The following is a 14569-nucleotide window of genomic DNA, read 5'->3' on the forward strand; positions in this document are numbered from 1 at the left end:
GCCGCTAATGCAAGTAAAAACGGGAACCCTCCAAATAAGGATGAAAAAATAGAATGGAAGAAGGCAGGGATGACTCCAAAAATCTTCTCAAAGGAAGTCACGAGACCACCGCTAACAACTTTAAAAAAATGTGCTAGGCCCGTTGTGGAGGATGCGTTAAAGATAGAACGGACCATGGCTCCGAAATGCAAAGGCAAATCAGTATTTAAAAGAGCCTGAACCTCCGTACGGGTGTTAGCAATGTGAAGCACGAAAGTTTCACGGGCCGAGCTCAAGGCCACCTCTTTCTGGGACAATAGAGCTCTTATTCTAGCCATGCCGCTGAATTCTGCTCCCAAGGTCGGTATCTGTGGCCAAATGGAAGACTCCCTATGTTCACGTGTGGGAGGATAAAGAACATTTCTGCAGCAAATAACTCGCTCACTAACTGTTACTATGAAAGCTATACCTTTAATTAAACCACAACAGTTTTCATTATTGAGCATTAAATAACTACCATTCTCTAACAATTTAAACGTGGGGATGATAGCAGGAACTGGCGTGCCCTGTAAAACGCAAGCCATATTCGGTCGGTCCTTGTTACATGAACCGTGTAACTGTATGTGTCTGCACATTAAAGAATGATCTGGCGTCTCAGCACACTCATCCCCTGTTAGATAAACTTCTTGTTCATCCTTGAAACATCTGTATGTGTATGGGAGTGACCAGACCTCATGAAGAAAACCGCTACCTAAGGGTTCAAAACGACCTATTGGCACATATTTCATACAATTTGAAAACTTATATAAAGCAAAAGGCAGTGTTATTAAACCGTGGATAAGCCACGTAGCAGTAGTGGCTTCTGCCACAGAAAAAGGTAAAGACTCCAATCTTTCAATATGGAGCATAGAAAAGGAAGCATCACGCATTGAAAGCAAGCGTTGTTTGTCTGTCAAATTAAACGGGGAAAATAAAGAGGAAACGTTCATGTATCCCCAGGGAACTTTACCCATTTTCAGAGTCTGAAGTGTCCATGCAAACTGCATGATTGACCGTAATTGATTTTGACCATGGTATAATACTGACACTTCATCATGCACAATATCAACAACAGACGACACAATATTATCTAATGTGTAAATTCTAGAGGAAAGCACGTTAATGCTATTGTCAACAACTGCAAGCACTTTCTCAAGATTCGCCTGATCAATAGCCCTAAGGCGTGAAGCGGCCTCAATCTGTGAGAGTTTCCAAATTTCATTGTAAACCCCATATAACCACCTTTTCGACCTGCCACTAGCTGGGCCTTTAATGAAATCATTCAAATCCACCTCTGCATTCAGTTTGGAAAGGTGATACTTAACCGCAGGTAAAGTTGAATGTTTCAGCCAAGCTTGACACAACTTGCCCACAGAGTAAGAGGTGACAGTATGACTCAAATCAAACCGGGGATCAGATCTAACAGTCTTAAAACCGTCAGATATATTCAAAAATCTTTTTTGGCAAGAATCAGCACTACGGTGCCAAAGCAGCCAACCCCTGGGATTCATACTGGAAATGTTAAAGGAGGAATTAAGAAGCAGAGCCTGTATATCTTTAATGGACAATTGAGTAAAATTACTCCAATTCTCATATTCCTCCAACTCCGGGAAAGACGGGGTGTTCAACCTTTTAGATGTAGCCAATCCAAAGCATGTGGTCTGGGAAATGGTTTCATTTAAAAACAACATATGATTTGGGATGAGACATGCACGGTGCAAAGCCTCAGTGCCTTGTACCTGCCAGGCCCTTGAACCCCAAACTGATTTAAGGTCTATTGTTTCCTTCCATAACTCATAGCCCCCAGTAACTAATTGATCTAGGAAGGCCTTCGAGTACAACAATTTTGTATCGGTAAGTCTAACCTTGGACAGTGGCTGTTTGTGAAATTTAAAATAAAAGGACTCGGGATTGGACTGGTTAAAGTCAGTGAAATAAGTATACTTTTTAAGAAACGTTTCTGAACTCCCTTGTGTAGGAGCTGGGCAATGTTCCCACTGAGTAAAATTAACAGCCACCCTTCGGGAAGATGTTTTGTGTAAGAAGTGATTGCCATAATGTTGGTAACAGAACAATTCACCATAATTAGCAGATTCTAAATATAAATCCTCAGCATCAAAAGCAGCATAGTATTTCAAATCAGAAAACAAACTTTCCACAGCATTAACATCCCAATCATCAGAACGAATGTTTTGTTTCACCACATCCCCCATATTAACTCTTAGTACATTAGGAACATTAACGACTTCCGTTGGGCCATGAATCTGAAAACGAACAGCATCCCACGCGATTCCATCCAGAACAGGCCATGCTGTGATGTTAACCAAAGTCAAGTCTCTTTTTAATCTGTGTGTAGAATGTGAAGAGGAAAGTGGGGCCAATGTTCCATTTAAATGAGTAATGCAAGTTCTCTCCTCGACATAGTGTCCATTCATAATCCGAAAAAAATAAAACACAAAACCAATTGACATAAAAAGGTAAACCGAAAAAAGGACCAGCCAAATGTATATCCAAGGAGGAATCAAAAAATGTTTTTTAAACAGGCTAGCATATACCGCAATTTGAGAGGGTTTTTTCGAGGCAAGGGAAGCAGAGTCAAATGAAAATCTGGATTCCGTGGCTAAACGAGCTTGCAGGTCAGGCATGGACAAATCAGTGGGGTATGTATAGTCTGTCTCATCCATGTTAGTTCCGGGCAAATTATTTAATAATGGACTGGAAACAGCAGGTAATTCGATGGCCACTTCAGGTTCAATATTAGAGGCAGTGGGCATAATTGAATTTCTCACAATGGAAGGACAGGAAACAGCCGGTGTCATGCTAAGAAGAATCGGCCACTCTGTGTATCTTGACATTGTCAATAGAAATAAACCTGTTTTCCTTACGACCTGGAAGTGGTGGTAAAATGACTGTTCTTGTGCCCTCCACTCCAAGCACTGGGACTGGAGCTCGATAGGAGGGACCAAACTCTTTCTTGTTGTCGATCTTCTCTCGAACCAGTTCTCCAACTTGGGGTAGCCAGCCAACTACCGGGATCTGCAACGCATCATCCGAAGTGGAGGGCAAATGTTCCTTTGCAAGACTGTCTCTGGTCTTTTGTAGATTCTGTAAAACATTGCAATGTTCATCTGCGTCAAAGGAAGTGGCGCGAACCACAGAGTCTAGACCGTCAAGGTCAGGGACGTACATCTTGATGCCAAAGAGCATTTCGTATGGGGTCCGCCCACCCAGAGACCTTCTAGGGAGATTATTAAGAGCACGCTGCACGCCATAGAGGTGAGCCAGCCAGTTTCTGCCAGTGCCTATAACTCGGGCTGTCAAAGATTGCTTTAAATCACGGTTCATTCGTTCAACTACACTATTACCCTCAGGTCTGTAGGGTGACGAAAACTTGACTTGGACCCCCATCGAAATCATGGCATCCTTATACGCCTTAGAGGCGAAAGCCGGACCCTGATCCGAATGGAAGGTACCACAGGCAAAAATCCCTATAAAGATACGCAAATCTCTAATGACAGTCCGTGAATCAGCGCTGCGATGTGGCCATACCCACACAAAGCGTGTGCATGAGTCAACTGCTACTAAGATGTATTTATACGCAGTATCAGATGAAAATGGACCGCAGTGATCTAAATAAACACAGCCTAGCGGTTTATTAGAAATGTACAACTGAGTCTGAGGCGGACGCGTAGCAGTTGAAGGTTTAATCTGCTGGCATATGTCACAAAGAAGGACATAATCACGCGTCTGTTTGTACAGTCCCCGCCACCAGAAACGTAATTGTAATTGAGTTACAGTGGCCGAGACGCCCGCATGCGCAGACGCCACACCTTCATGAGCCGCTGTAATCAAGTCTGCTCTGCGATCCGAGTTGGGAATCAGCCGTTCCCCAACATCAGGAATTGTCACAAAAGGAACCTTTTCGGGACTTAAGTGGTATTTATACTTCGAAGGGAACCCCGCAGGATGTTTACTTCCCTTCTCAGAGGCAGCAATCGCTGCCAAGATGTCGCTATCAATCTTGGTTTTAGACCTAGTAACTGCTGCAACTAAGTATGTAGATACTGCTGATTTCGCCGCTTCATCAGCAAGCGAGTTGCCAACAGCGTGAACTCCCACGCGCTGATGACCGAGAGTATGAATCACATAAACGAGTGGCAACATAGCCTTAAGCTCTGCCACTCGAACCCAGATCATTTTATGTTTTATTGCGCTACCCTTGGAATCATGAAAATCATTTTGAATCCAAAAGAACAAGTTTTCATTGTAAGACTGGACACAGTAGTAAGAATCACTTACAATTAGAGTAGTAACACTTGGATCTGCGTACTCCAAAGCTAGTAAGAGAGCACGAAGCTCCGCCAATTGTGCGGTGCAATCGCCCAGGGGCAACGTGTGTACCTCCCTGGAAATGAACTCATCATTCAACATAGCACCGACCACAATGGCGCATGCGGAAACGTAGGCATGTTTAGAGCCATGCGCAACCTGCGCCGACCCATCAGTGTAAATGATGCAATGGAAGTCCTCCAAAGGTCGCATCGCCAGAGGAGCAGGATGAACGAATTCATACTGCAAGTACTCCTGCGACCGTAAGGAAGCGTCAAAAATAAACATGACATCCGTGGATGACAATGACGCAGCCCACTGAATCCACCGAGGGTGCAAAGCCTTTGAATTCGGTACACTGGCTTTCGTGACTGCCTCCAAGTGAGGACAGGGTGTTACCACTAGCATGCGTTTCCCCTGAGACAGTGCTCGTTCCTTTAGAATTGCCATCTGTACAGCAGTTAAAACCTTTTCCACTGTGGGAAACCGCATCTCAGCCGAAGTGTACAAGTGTGACTTGTAAGCAATAGGTACTGTGTCACCTTCATTAAAAGTGAGGTATGTGAAACCCACCGTCCCAGGAATTATTCTTATTACCAGGTTGGTGTGGTTATCACGAGTCAGTAAATATTTAGAAGCGAGCAGATCAGCCTGCAAGGATTGCAAAATGGATGAATGCTCAGGCAGCCAGCATGATTTGGAGAAAGTTGGTTGTATCAAAGCATACAAAGGCTTGATACGCTGGGCATAATCCGGAATGTAAGTTCTGCCGAAATTCAAAAAGCCCAGTAAAGATTGTAATTTTTTCAGTGTTGTTGGAGCGCGCAATTGTGCGCACTTCTCTAAGAAGTGAGGAGCCAAACCTCTACCTTCATTGTTGAGCTCATAGCCCAAAAACAACACTGTGTGTTCAGCAATGTGCGATTTTGCAAAGTTAAATTTGTAACCCATGTCTGCGAAGTTGCAAATAACAGAATTTACACGACACAGATGCTCCCAAATATCGTCGTCTGTGAGATATATGTCATCCACATACGAAAAAGCATCAGGGTCGAGTGCCTCCAGGATAGAGACAATACGAGCGGTAAATATACCAGGACTATTCTTGTAGCCCATTGGAAGACGCCGGAATTGCTTTTGGACTCCAGCGCTCGTAAAACTGGTCCATTGGGAGCTAAAGCTGTCCAATCTGTGGGCATAAAAACCATTGGATATGTCAAGCGTTGTCTTGAAACGCTTACGCACGAGACTATCCACTAGGGCAGAGCCGTGGGTATTCTGTACAGCACAGTTACGGCAATGCGAGTTTAAATGCCGGTAATCCAAAACCAAACGATATGATCCGTCAGGTTTGTTCACAGTAAAAAGGGGATTATTCATCGGTGACACACACGTTTCAATAACTCCCTGATATTCCAATTGTTCAAGGATTTCCGCGACGGAAGATTTTGCTTCACGTCGAATGGGATATTGAGGTTGAGGCTGCGGCTGAGACCGCAACGGAATTTCGTGGCAAGGCGACAATCTATCCCAACCACATTGGTTACGGTACAGAGCCGGCGCGAGAGCCCGAGCCCACTCTTCTGCAAAATGCTGCGCATGCTCTTTCGAGACAGTGTTCGCGAAACTGGGTAGGATCACCTCCTCCCCTCGCGGCGCCGCGAGCACAAAAGGTGGGGGCCAGTCAGCCTCCGAAAGTAAAATATCATATGTAGAAGACAGATTCTCCCAAAACACACCTTTAACGGTACGCTGTATGTCACCTTCAATTAACAGGACAATTTCATATAGTCTTTCAGGGGGAGCAAGTCACGTATCCGCTGTTTCTATCACAACGTAGACATCAGTCGCTGTCACCCTCAGTAGTGGACGCAGCGCCTCTCTGACTATGGTTATCTCCGCCGCGCTGTCCAGCAAGGTCAGAGCCCACGTCAGATTCCGAAGCCGCGTTCTCACTATCTGTGGCATATCGATGCGCTGTTAAGGCTGCGACTTTCTTTTTCGCAAACTGCGGACGCCTAGGCGTAGAATCCTCCTGCTTCACTGCGCCGTCCGTCTGGCGGGACTGACCACGTCCTTGTTGGCCACCACGTCCACGTCCACCCCCTCCTCCTCCACCGGTCTTCGGGGCCGATGTGTCCTGAAAGGAACGAGGAGAGCGTAGATCAGAACCCTGAAAACGATCAGGCGATTTAATCATCGCGCGGTCGCGCAAATCATAAACTTTTTCGGGTGGCGCAGGAGCTTGTATTGCAGGAAAAGGACCCTGAGTCTGCGTAGTCTGCTTCCCCTGTGTCTGTTTTTTAGGCCAATTCAGTTTTTTGGACTTGGGCTGGACATCTGTCACTGCAGATTGTCCCTGAGGTTGTTTTTTATCCTTCACTGGAAAATATTTCAGACCTCTACTTGTGCGGCCAATTGTCTTATAAGCGGCCACCACAATCTTTGCTAACTGGCGGGGTTTGTCGGCATCGGGCAGAGCAGCCAAAGCATTCGACACCTGAAAGTTAACTGCATCTCCTTTAACATTGGAGAGAATGAGATCACTTACAATCTCAAAAGAACCACACAGGCGCATACCCAATTCAACCGCTGCCTCCGGACCGTGATCATTCTGAACACGTCTAATGATTTCAGGTAGGGCAGTCATAGACGGGGTGCCGAAGCACCTCGTATAAACCGCCGCAAAAGTTTTACCCCAGCTTTCACAGTCAGCAAGTTCAGGAGTAATATCCTTCGGTAGAGTAATCGTTAACATTCTATGTTTATCAGCAGGAGTAGAATTCGGAAAAACCGCCTCCAGCTGATCAAACTTCTCTGCTAGCCAGAATGGGAAGTCATCGTTGTCAACAGGACGCGCACCAAAAACCGAATTTACCATCACTGGATTGAGACGCATTCCGCCTCGTTCCATGGGAGCGGCCGCACCCCCCTGGGGACCACCAGGAAGATGTCGACCGATGTATTGCACTAAAGCACGAATCACGGAAATGGAAACTACATGTAGCCTGCGAATTTCTGCCAGGGTACAAGCCCCGTGATTCGGGTGCGGGGTAAAGCCACCCAACGCAGGCCAATTTGTACCTGGAATTGAGAGTGGACCTAACCTCGCAGGGGACAAAGAGTGGGGGAGGGCGCCATCAAACCAAACTCGATGCTGCCAATGATCAATAGGTATTTCCAATGCCCTGTACGGCGTATATTCAGCCGGGACATCCGAGGCGGTGTAGGAGTGGAACAAACCAGAATTAGCGTCCACAGCCGGAAACGTAACCCAAGAGTAAAACAACTCGTAAGGAAACGCCGGATCTGCACATACCACGAAAATCACAGCCATCCCATCTACTGGGACCTGGTACGTCTGAAGATGGTTGCGTACCGCCACGCGACTATGCTGCGCAATAGCCACCGCTGCCGCCATTACAGAATTGGAAACAAGAAAACACAAAGAATACTTTGTAGCACAACTGGGTAGTAATTCAAAGAAACCGTTTAAGTAAGAATCAAGCTTGAATAAATACCTATTTCAAAAAATAGGTAGGTTTCACCAACACCCCGTTTTCCGGAAACGGACGTGAAGGGGTTAAGGCATGAACGATAAACTACTCGAGTGTCATGATATAAGACCACCGAAACCGTTGGGCGCCATGTTGCAGGGTTTCTGTACTCACACAGAACTGTGCACAGAGGAGTGGAACCTCGGCAAATTAGGGTGTCCCAAAACTTACCTTAGCAACCAACTCACCCCTTACCGAGCTAGCTACAGTGTCTCATTGGACATATCAAACTCCCAATGTTTAGACAAACCAGAACATGAACTTACAGTACCTCAGGGTACGTGGGACTCATGAACACTCTTTCGTTATATTATCATTACAAACCAGAACATGGAGTAAAGAAGACACATGTGCATTTGAAATGTTTATTTACTAATGCCGTCTTCTCAGGCGCAGTATCTTAGATAATACAAGTATACTTATTATCAGTATCAAAATTATCAGCATAGTTACTAAGACATAAAAAGCGAATGGTGACAGCATGTTAACATGCTGTAATGAATAAGAGTTAACAACACTTATATCTCACCCTCCCTAACACATATATTATATTATTAGCTAAGAAGGTCTCTTTGGGTTGTTTTAGGGCGGGCCCATACCTTAGTGTCCTAGCATGAAGGAATCACATCAGCATACACCAGCTCTCTTCTGCATGTGCACCGCATCAAGTGCCTTAACAATTCTCGTGCAAAGCAATATCAATCCCGCCTCAAGCCCAAGTTGGCAAAGCCTGCACTTGTGTTATGACTATGAAGGCGTGGAGATCAGACCTCATAACAATTCCATATCGTGTTGCTCCTGAAACTTCAGCACTCTCCGTGCAGACATGGTTTATTAAACAAAACTGATATCAGAGCAATAACATATTATTCTCACATACACCACGGCAAACCACTAGGTTGAAAGCTAAGTCAACAATTAAGGGTCGTGTGCAGAAGTTGCAAGAAAGGAAAAATGGCGTTTAAATCTCAAATGTACCTATGCTAACTTAACACGATATAAGGATATATAGGAGCTATACAACAATATATATATATATATATATATTTATATATATATATATATATATATATATATATATATATATATATATGCATATATATATTTTTCTTTTTACACAGTATTAGTAACCTCTGTGTAGTTCAGGTTTCCATTGAAAAGGCATTTTTATTTTTTGCCTGGCACTACAGACCCCTTGAACGGATCTGCACCAAATTTAGCAATTGTTTGGTGTAGTCAACCATGGTCCGGCGTGCCAATTTCTTGCAGATCTGTGTAGGGCAGAAAGAAGTTAAGGGGAGTGGGGGTTGAAAAAAGATGTGCTTTCCCATTTTAGCTCCCCAAGGAAATGTTGCTTGGTTTAGCTGGTGTCTACAGCCAAGCCCTCTGAACGGATTTTTACAAAACTTTGCACAAAAGTAAAATTTTACTCAGTGTGCTCTTGATGTTTTTGATATTAATATTTTCAGTATTTTTTGAGATATGTGTTTAAAAGAGGTTCAAGGTGGGCTTGAAAGAGTTAACCAGAGAACAGGAGACACACAGAGGAGAAGGCCAAAGGCTGTGTGCAGTGGAGGGTGTGTAAAGTGGGGGTAGAGTGTATGTGGTGGGTGGCCCAGCTAACACCCTATGCTGTGCATAGCCAAAGGCTATCCACAGCGGTGATTGGGTGCCAGCAGATGGTTGGGTATAGGGGTTCCCACCAAATTCTGGACTGCAGCTAGACCTAACATTCAAACGGTCATGGGTGGCCAACACCCCCTGTGTTTGGCCTTCGGCTAACTACCTTACCTTTTCTGGAACTGATTCCCTTAAAGTGATCTTGTGTTGATTTATACCCCTTATTTTGTGCTGGTGCCTTTGATGTTAATGAGGCCTTAATAGAGCCTTAGTGCTGTAATCAAATGCTAATTACATGAGTGGCTTAAAGTCACAAAACAGCACCAGAAGTAGGAACAGCATGAAAAGTGACTGACGGTCTTCTGTTTCCTCTCCGTAGCAAGCGCTGGCGCAATCACCCTGCAACAGGTGGCACTCCCCATCGTAGGAGAAACTGAGTGCAAGAAGCGATGGGGCGACGACGTCAAGGATGCAATGATCTGCGCCGGCGGTGCTGGGGCTACTTCCTGCCATGTAAGTACTAAGCTCAGATCATTAACCACAACATTGACTGTCATGAGTGTATAGACGAGGTAAAGTGTTGGAGAATTCATCAAATCCTAAATATAATGTGGTGCTTACAAAACCCTCTCCCCCCACCTCCCCCATTTTCTAGTCTATTTTAAAAGGGAGATGCTTTAAGAACAAACTGTAGAGCAGCTGAGGGGGAATCACATACACAGTTGCAAACAGGGGAATATATTGAGTTTTGATGCTATATCCCACCGACAAAAATGCAAAACTGACCCTCATAAGTGAAACAAAGTGCCTTCCAACAGGAATGTAGGGTGACTAAGCAATACAGAGTGGGAAGAAAAGTTGGTTTCATTCAAGATGAGGTGCAAAGACTGCAAAAGAGTTGAGAATGTTCTGTACTCACTGGTAATGAAGGTTACTCATAAGTAATTATAGCCTTAGCATGTCATCCCTCTTCACAGTTACAGCCCTTGGCAATGAGAATGTGGAGAGTTGTTCAAGAGTGAGATCATCAAGACAAGAGAATAAAATAGTGGACAACCAGCTACCTTTAAGAACAGAGTGTACATGTACAGATCTAAACTATTCACTTTTATCCAGAGATAGTCCCACCCGAACCAAAGGAGACTGCAAAAGCATTTGACCTGAGTTTCTAAAGAGGAATACACTTAGGTGAAGTCCATGTGCAAACCTATAGATCGCCACAATAAAATACCCAAAGTGTAAAACCATGAAACAGATGTACCTCTTGTCAATCGACCGAACACTGAATCAAATAGTTGCATCCGAACTTGTTCATGTACAAAGGAGATACCAAACCTGGTTCATCTACTCAGTGTCTCAGAAGAAGTCCAATGCACACGTCAAGTATATGATGACAGCTCTACCCACGTCAACACAGTGGAGGAAAGATTATTCAGTAGAAGAGTCATTAGAACTAGGTGAAGGTTAAACAATATCCCGATTCAGATGGAGGAGCAAAATTCTTACGTCAAGGAACAACCCCCGTGGGGAGGCACAATAGAAATGGCTTGCTACGAAGGAGTATCCATAAGACTGCAGACCCGCTACCTAAGGTGTTGGCTACTAGAAAAAGTACCATAGCAGCCAACACCTTCAATGGGCTAGATGCTAGATTCTATAAACTGGGAAGAAGAGAGCGGTTACATACCCTTCAGAACCATTGGAAGATCTTCTGTGAGAACAGGATACCTGGCCTTAGGGCAAATCAGCTCAGTAGATGAAAATTGCCTAGACAAACGGACATAATATCCTTAATGTCCACCCAAGGACCCCTCACCTCTAAACTTTCTGCTAGGTATAATTTCAAGGTGGAGGTTGAGGGGTGCAAAACATACTGTGTCATCAGGGAGGCATGGACCATCAGGAATAAGATCTACGAGTGTCAGAACATTTAGAAACATGCAGAGTCAGTGCTACCCTTTCAGAAATTCCGAACATATGAAAATTGAGTCCTTACTAACCCTGAACATCAGACCCAACCTACTCAATGACTATAGGGCCAGGGTCGGCCATGATAGAGAAAAGAAAAAAACTGTCAGGTTTCAACCAAGGGAGACCGACCTCTGGGGTCGCAGGTGAAATCTCCAACACCAATTCGGACTTATAGGATTATCATTTACCCTTACCCCTTGACCTTCAATAGATTTCCTACAAGACAGGAAAAGGAGGCAAAGACAAATAGAAGAGCTTTCATCCAACAATACCCCCGAATCAAGACCCCCTGTACAGTATGTAGGGAGAAGAGCCCTCTTGGCCAGAAACAATGTTGTTCAATAAGTGCTGGATGTAGTGAAACGTCCTTCTTGTCTTGTTTAGATTACTAGATGTAATGGTGACCCCTTCCTGTAGCCAGGGTGCTGCCACACAAGCTATTTTAGTGAAAGGCAATAGATGCTTGCTTCAGGTAATTACTGCTGTTACTGCGCTCTGCGCGCGACAGATAGCGCTTCAGGAAAGATACTGAGTGTGTTGTATTTCTAATTTTAAAATATCCCGTTTTTGGTATTTTCGTTTTTTTATTTTTTATTCCCCCGGCTTTTAGCCCTGACATCTTCGCATACTTCCACTATAATTGGATGCTCACCGCTTCTTTTGGCAGGTCCCCTCCCTCGTATTTTCCAACTTGCTGCCATCTTGGGGGTGAAAACAGGACGCCTGGAGGCGCCATCTCTGGTCGTGGTCTAGTGTCCAGAAGGACTCACGAGACCTCTATTTAAGCTGGGCAGTATTGGCGATCTGCCTTGCTTCAGGTAATTACTGCTGTTACTGCGCTCTGCGCGCGACAGATATCGCTTCAGGAAAGATACTGAGTGTGTTGTATTTCTAATTTTAAAAGATCCCGTTTTTGGGATTTTCGTTTTTTCTTTATTTTTTATTCCCCCTGCTTTTAGCCCTGACATCTTCGCATACTTCCACTATAATTGGATGGTCACCGCTTCTTTTGGCGGGTCCCCTCCATCGTATTTTCCAACTTGCGGCCATCTTGGGGGTGAAAACGGGACGCCTGGAGGCGCCATCTCTGGTCATGGTCTAGTGTCCAGAAGGACTCACGAGACCTCTATTTAAGCTGGGCAGTATTGGCGATCTGCCTTGCTTCAGGTAATTACTGCTGTTACTGCGCTCTGCGCGCGACAGATATCGCTTCAGGAAAGATACTGAGTGTGTTGTATTTCTAATTTTAAAAGATCCCGTTTTTGGGATTTTCGTTTTTTCTTTATTTTTTATTCCCCCTGCTTTTAGCCCTGACATCTTCGCATACTTCCACTATAATTGGATGGTCACCGCTTCTTTTGGCGGGTCCCCTCCCTCGTATTTTCCAACTTGCGGCCATCTTGGGGGTGAAAACGGGACGCCTGGAGGCGCCATCTCTGGTCGTGGTCTAGTGTCCAGAAGGACTCACGAGACCTCTATTTAAGATGGCCCTGCAGACGCGCATCGGTAGCACGCAGTGGGAGCTCCGGTCGCGCGCCGGTGTCGCGCCGGTGTCGCGCCTGAGTCCAGCCCGTCTGTGCCCGTCCGCGCCTGGACGGGCCCAGGGGCAGACCCTCTGCATCAAATTCGGACCTGTCCTGCCTCCCTACCATCGCCTACACTTACACTGGTGAGGAACTGATATCGATGAGGCAATCTCTTTGCACTAATTGTACTCTGTGTAATTTACCCACACATAAATTTAAATGTCCGGGCTGCGCCTTTTCTATGGGGAAAATGAGCAAATGCAAGGCTATGAAACGCATTTATAAACGTGGTAGGCTGAGGGGCATTAAAACTGCAATGACTCACCCTCCACTACAATTCTGGAATATTAATTGCAGGTCCCTTCCCAAGCACAAGTATAATATTTATGATTTTCTTGTTGATGAGAAGCCGATGCTGTGTTTCTCACTGAGACCTGGCTCCATGAGAGTTCCGGGCCAGATGTTGCAATTGCTATTCCCTATGACTATGCCATGTTGAGGAAGGACAGGAACATTGGTAAAGGGGGAGGCATTGCAATAATTTTTAAATCTATGTATACCTGCAAGCTTGAAGATCTTCCCTTACAAGGATGTGAAGCTGCTCTTTTTAAGCTTGCGATTAACCCCCAATTCACTATGACAGGTCTCTTGGTTTATCGGCCCCCTGGTAATGGAAATTCTTGGGTGTCTTCTCTAGCTGAAACACTAGCCCCTTTGCTTTTAAGGGCAGCTAACTTCACCATTCTTGGTGATTTAAATCTTCACCTTGAAGATTCTTCCTGCATTTCCAGTAAACATCTTATTCCTGACCTTGAGGTTTTTAAAATTCTGCTGTCCAACTCAGGTCCCACTCACTCTGCTGGCCATTTGCTGGATCCAATTTTTTCTAATCTTCAATTTGACTGTGCACAGAGTGCTCGTCCGTTGGAGTGGTCAGATCACTATGCTGTTCACTTTTCCTTACCTCGCAATAAAATCAAGGCCGCGGTCAGAATCGGAAAGGATGAGCATATACGTCGGTGGGGTAAGCTTGATGTAACAAAGTTTAACCAATACCTATCGGGGACTCTTCCTGATACTGATCTGCCCGCCACTAAGTTAAATACCGTGGTACTCCAATGGCTAAACAACGCAGTGGATACTCTGCTTCCTTTGACATCCAAGCACTCCGGGTCTCATCGTCCACCCGTTCCATGGTTCTCTGATGATCTAAAACTTTTGCGGGCAAAACGTAAGGCCCTTGAAGGGAAGTGGAGACGTACATATTCTGTCTCCCGGAAAGTGGCCTACAGAGAGGCCCTAAAAGGATACCATAAGCAATGTAAAACTGCAAGAGCGGCTTATACTGTGAATATGGTGACGCACGCACAGTGGAGTTCTGGACCTTTTTGGTTCTGTCCAGAGGTGTCAGGGATAACACCCGAAGACCCCGGAGTTCTACCTGTCTCGGTGCAAAAATAAACAGAAACACGGGCTTCTCGATGGTGGCGTCAAAGACCAAAGGTTTATTACTGCAGGGACACAGAAGTCACAGAAACTACACATGGG

General features: G+C 45.0%; 1 protein-coding gene across 1 annotated transcript in view; it reads left to right on the forward strand.

Moving 5' to 3' along the window:
• The window catches only part of LOC144798410 (chymotrypsin B-like), an 84504-nt gene that overhangs the window by 44431 nt on the left and 25504 nt on the right, over window positions 1-14569 (forward strand). The window contains exon 6 of the mRNA XM_078669273.1: window positions 9904-10037. Coding sequence (XP_078525399.1) covers window positions 9904-10037 — 134 coding nt within the window. The remainder of the gene's footprint in view (window positions 1-9903; window positions 10038-14569) is intronic.

This window comes from Lissotriton helveticus, chromosome 12 (assembly GCF_964261635.1).
Source record: "Lissotriton helveticus chromosome 12, aLisHel1.1, whole genome shotgun sequence".
Classification (NCBI taxonomy): domain Eukaryota; kingdom Metazoa; phylum Chordata; class Amphibia; order Caudata; family Salamandridae; genus Lissotriton; species Lissotriton helveticus.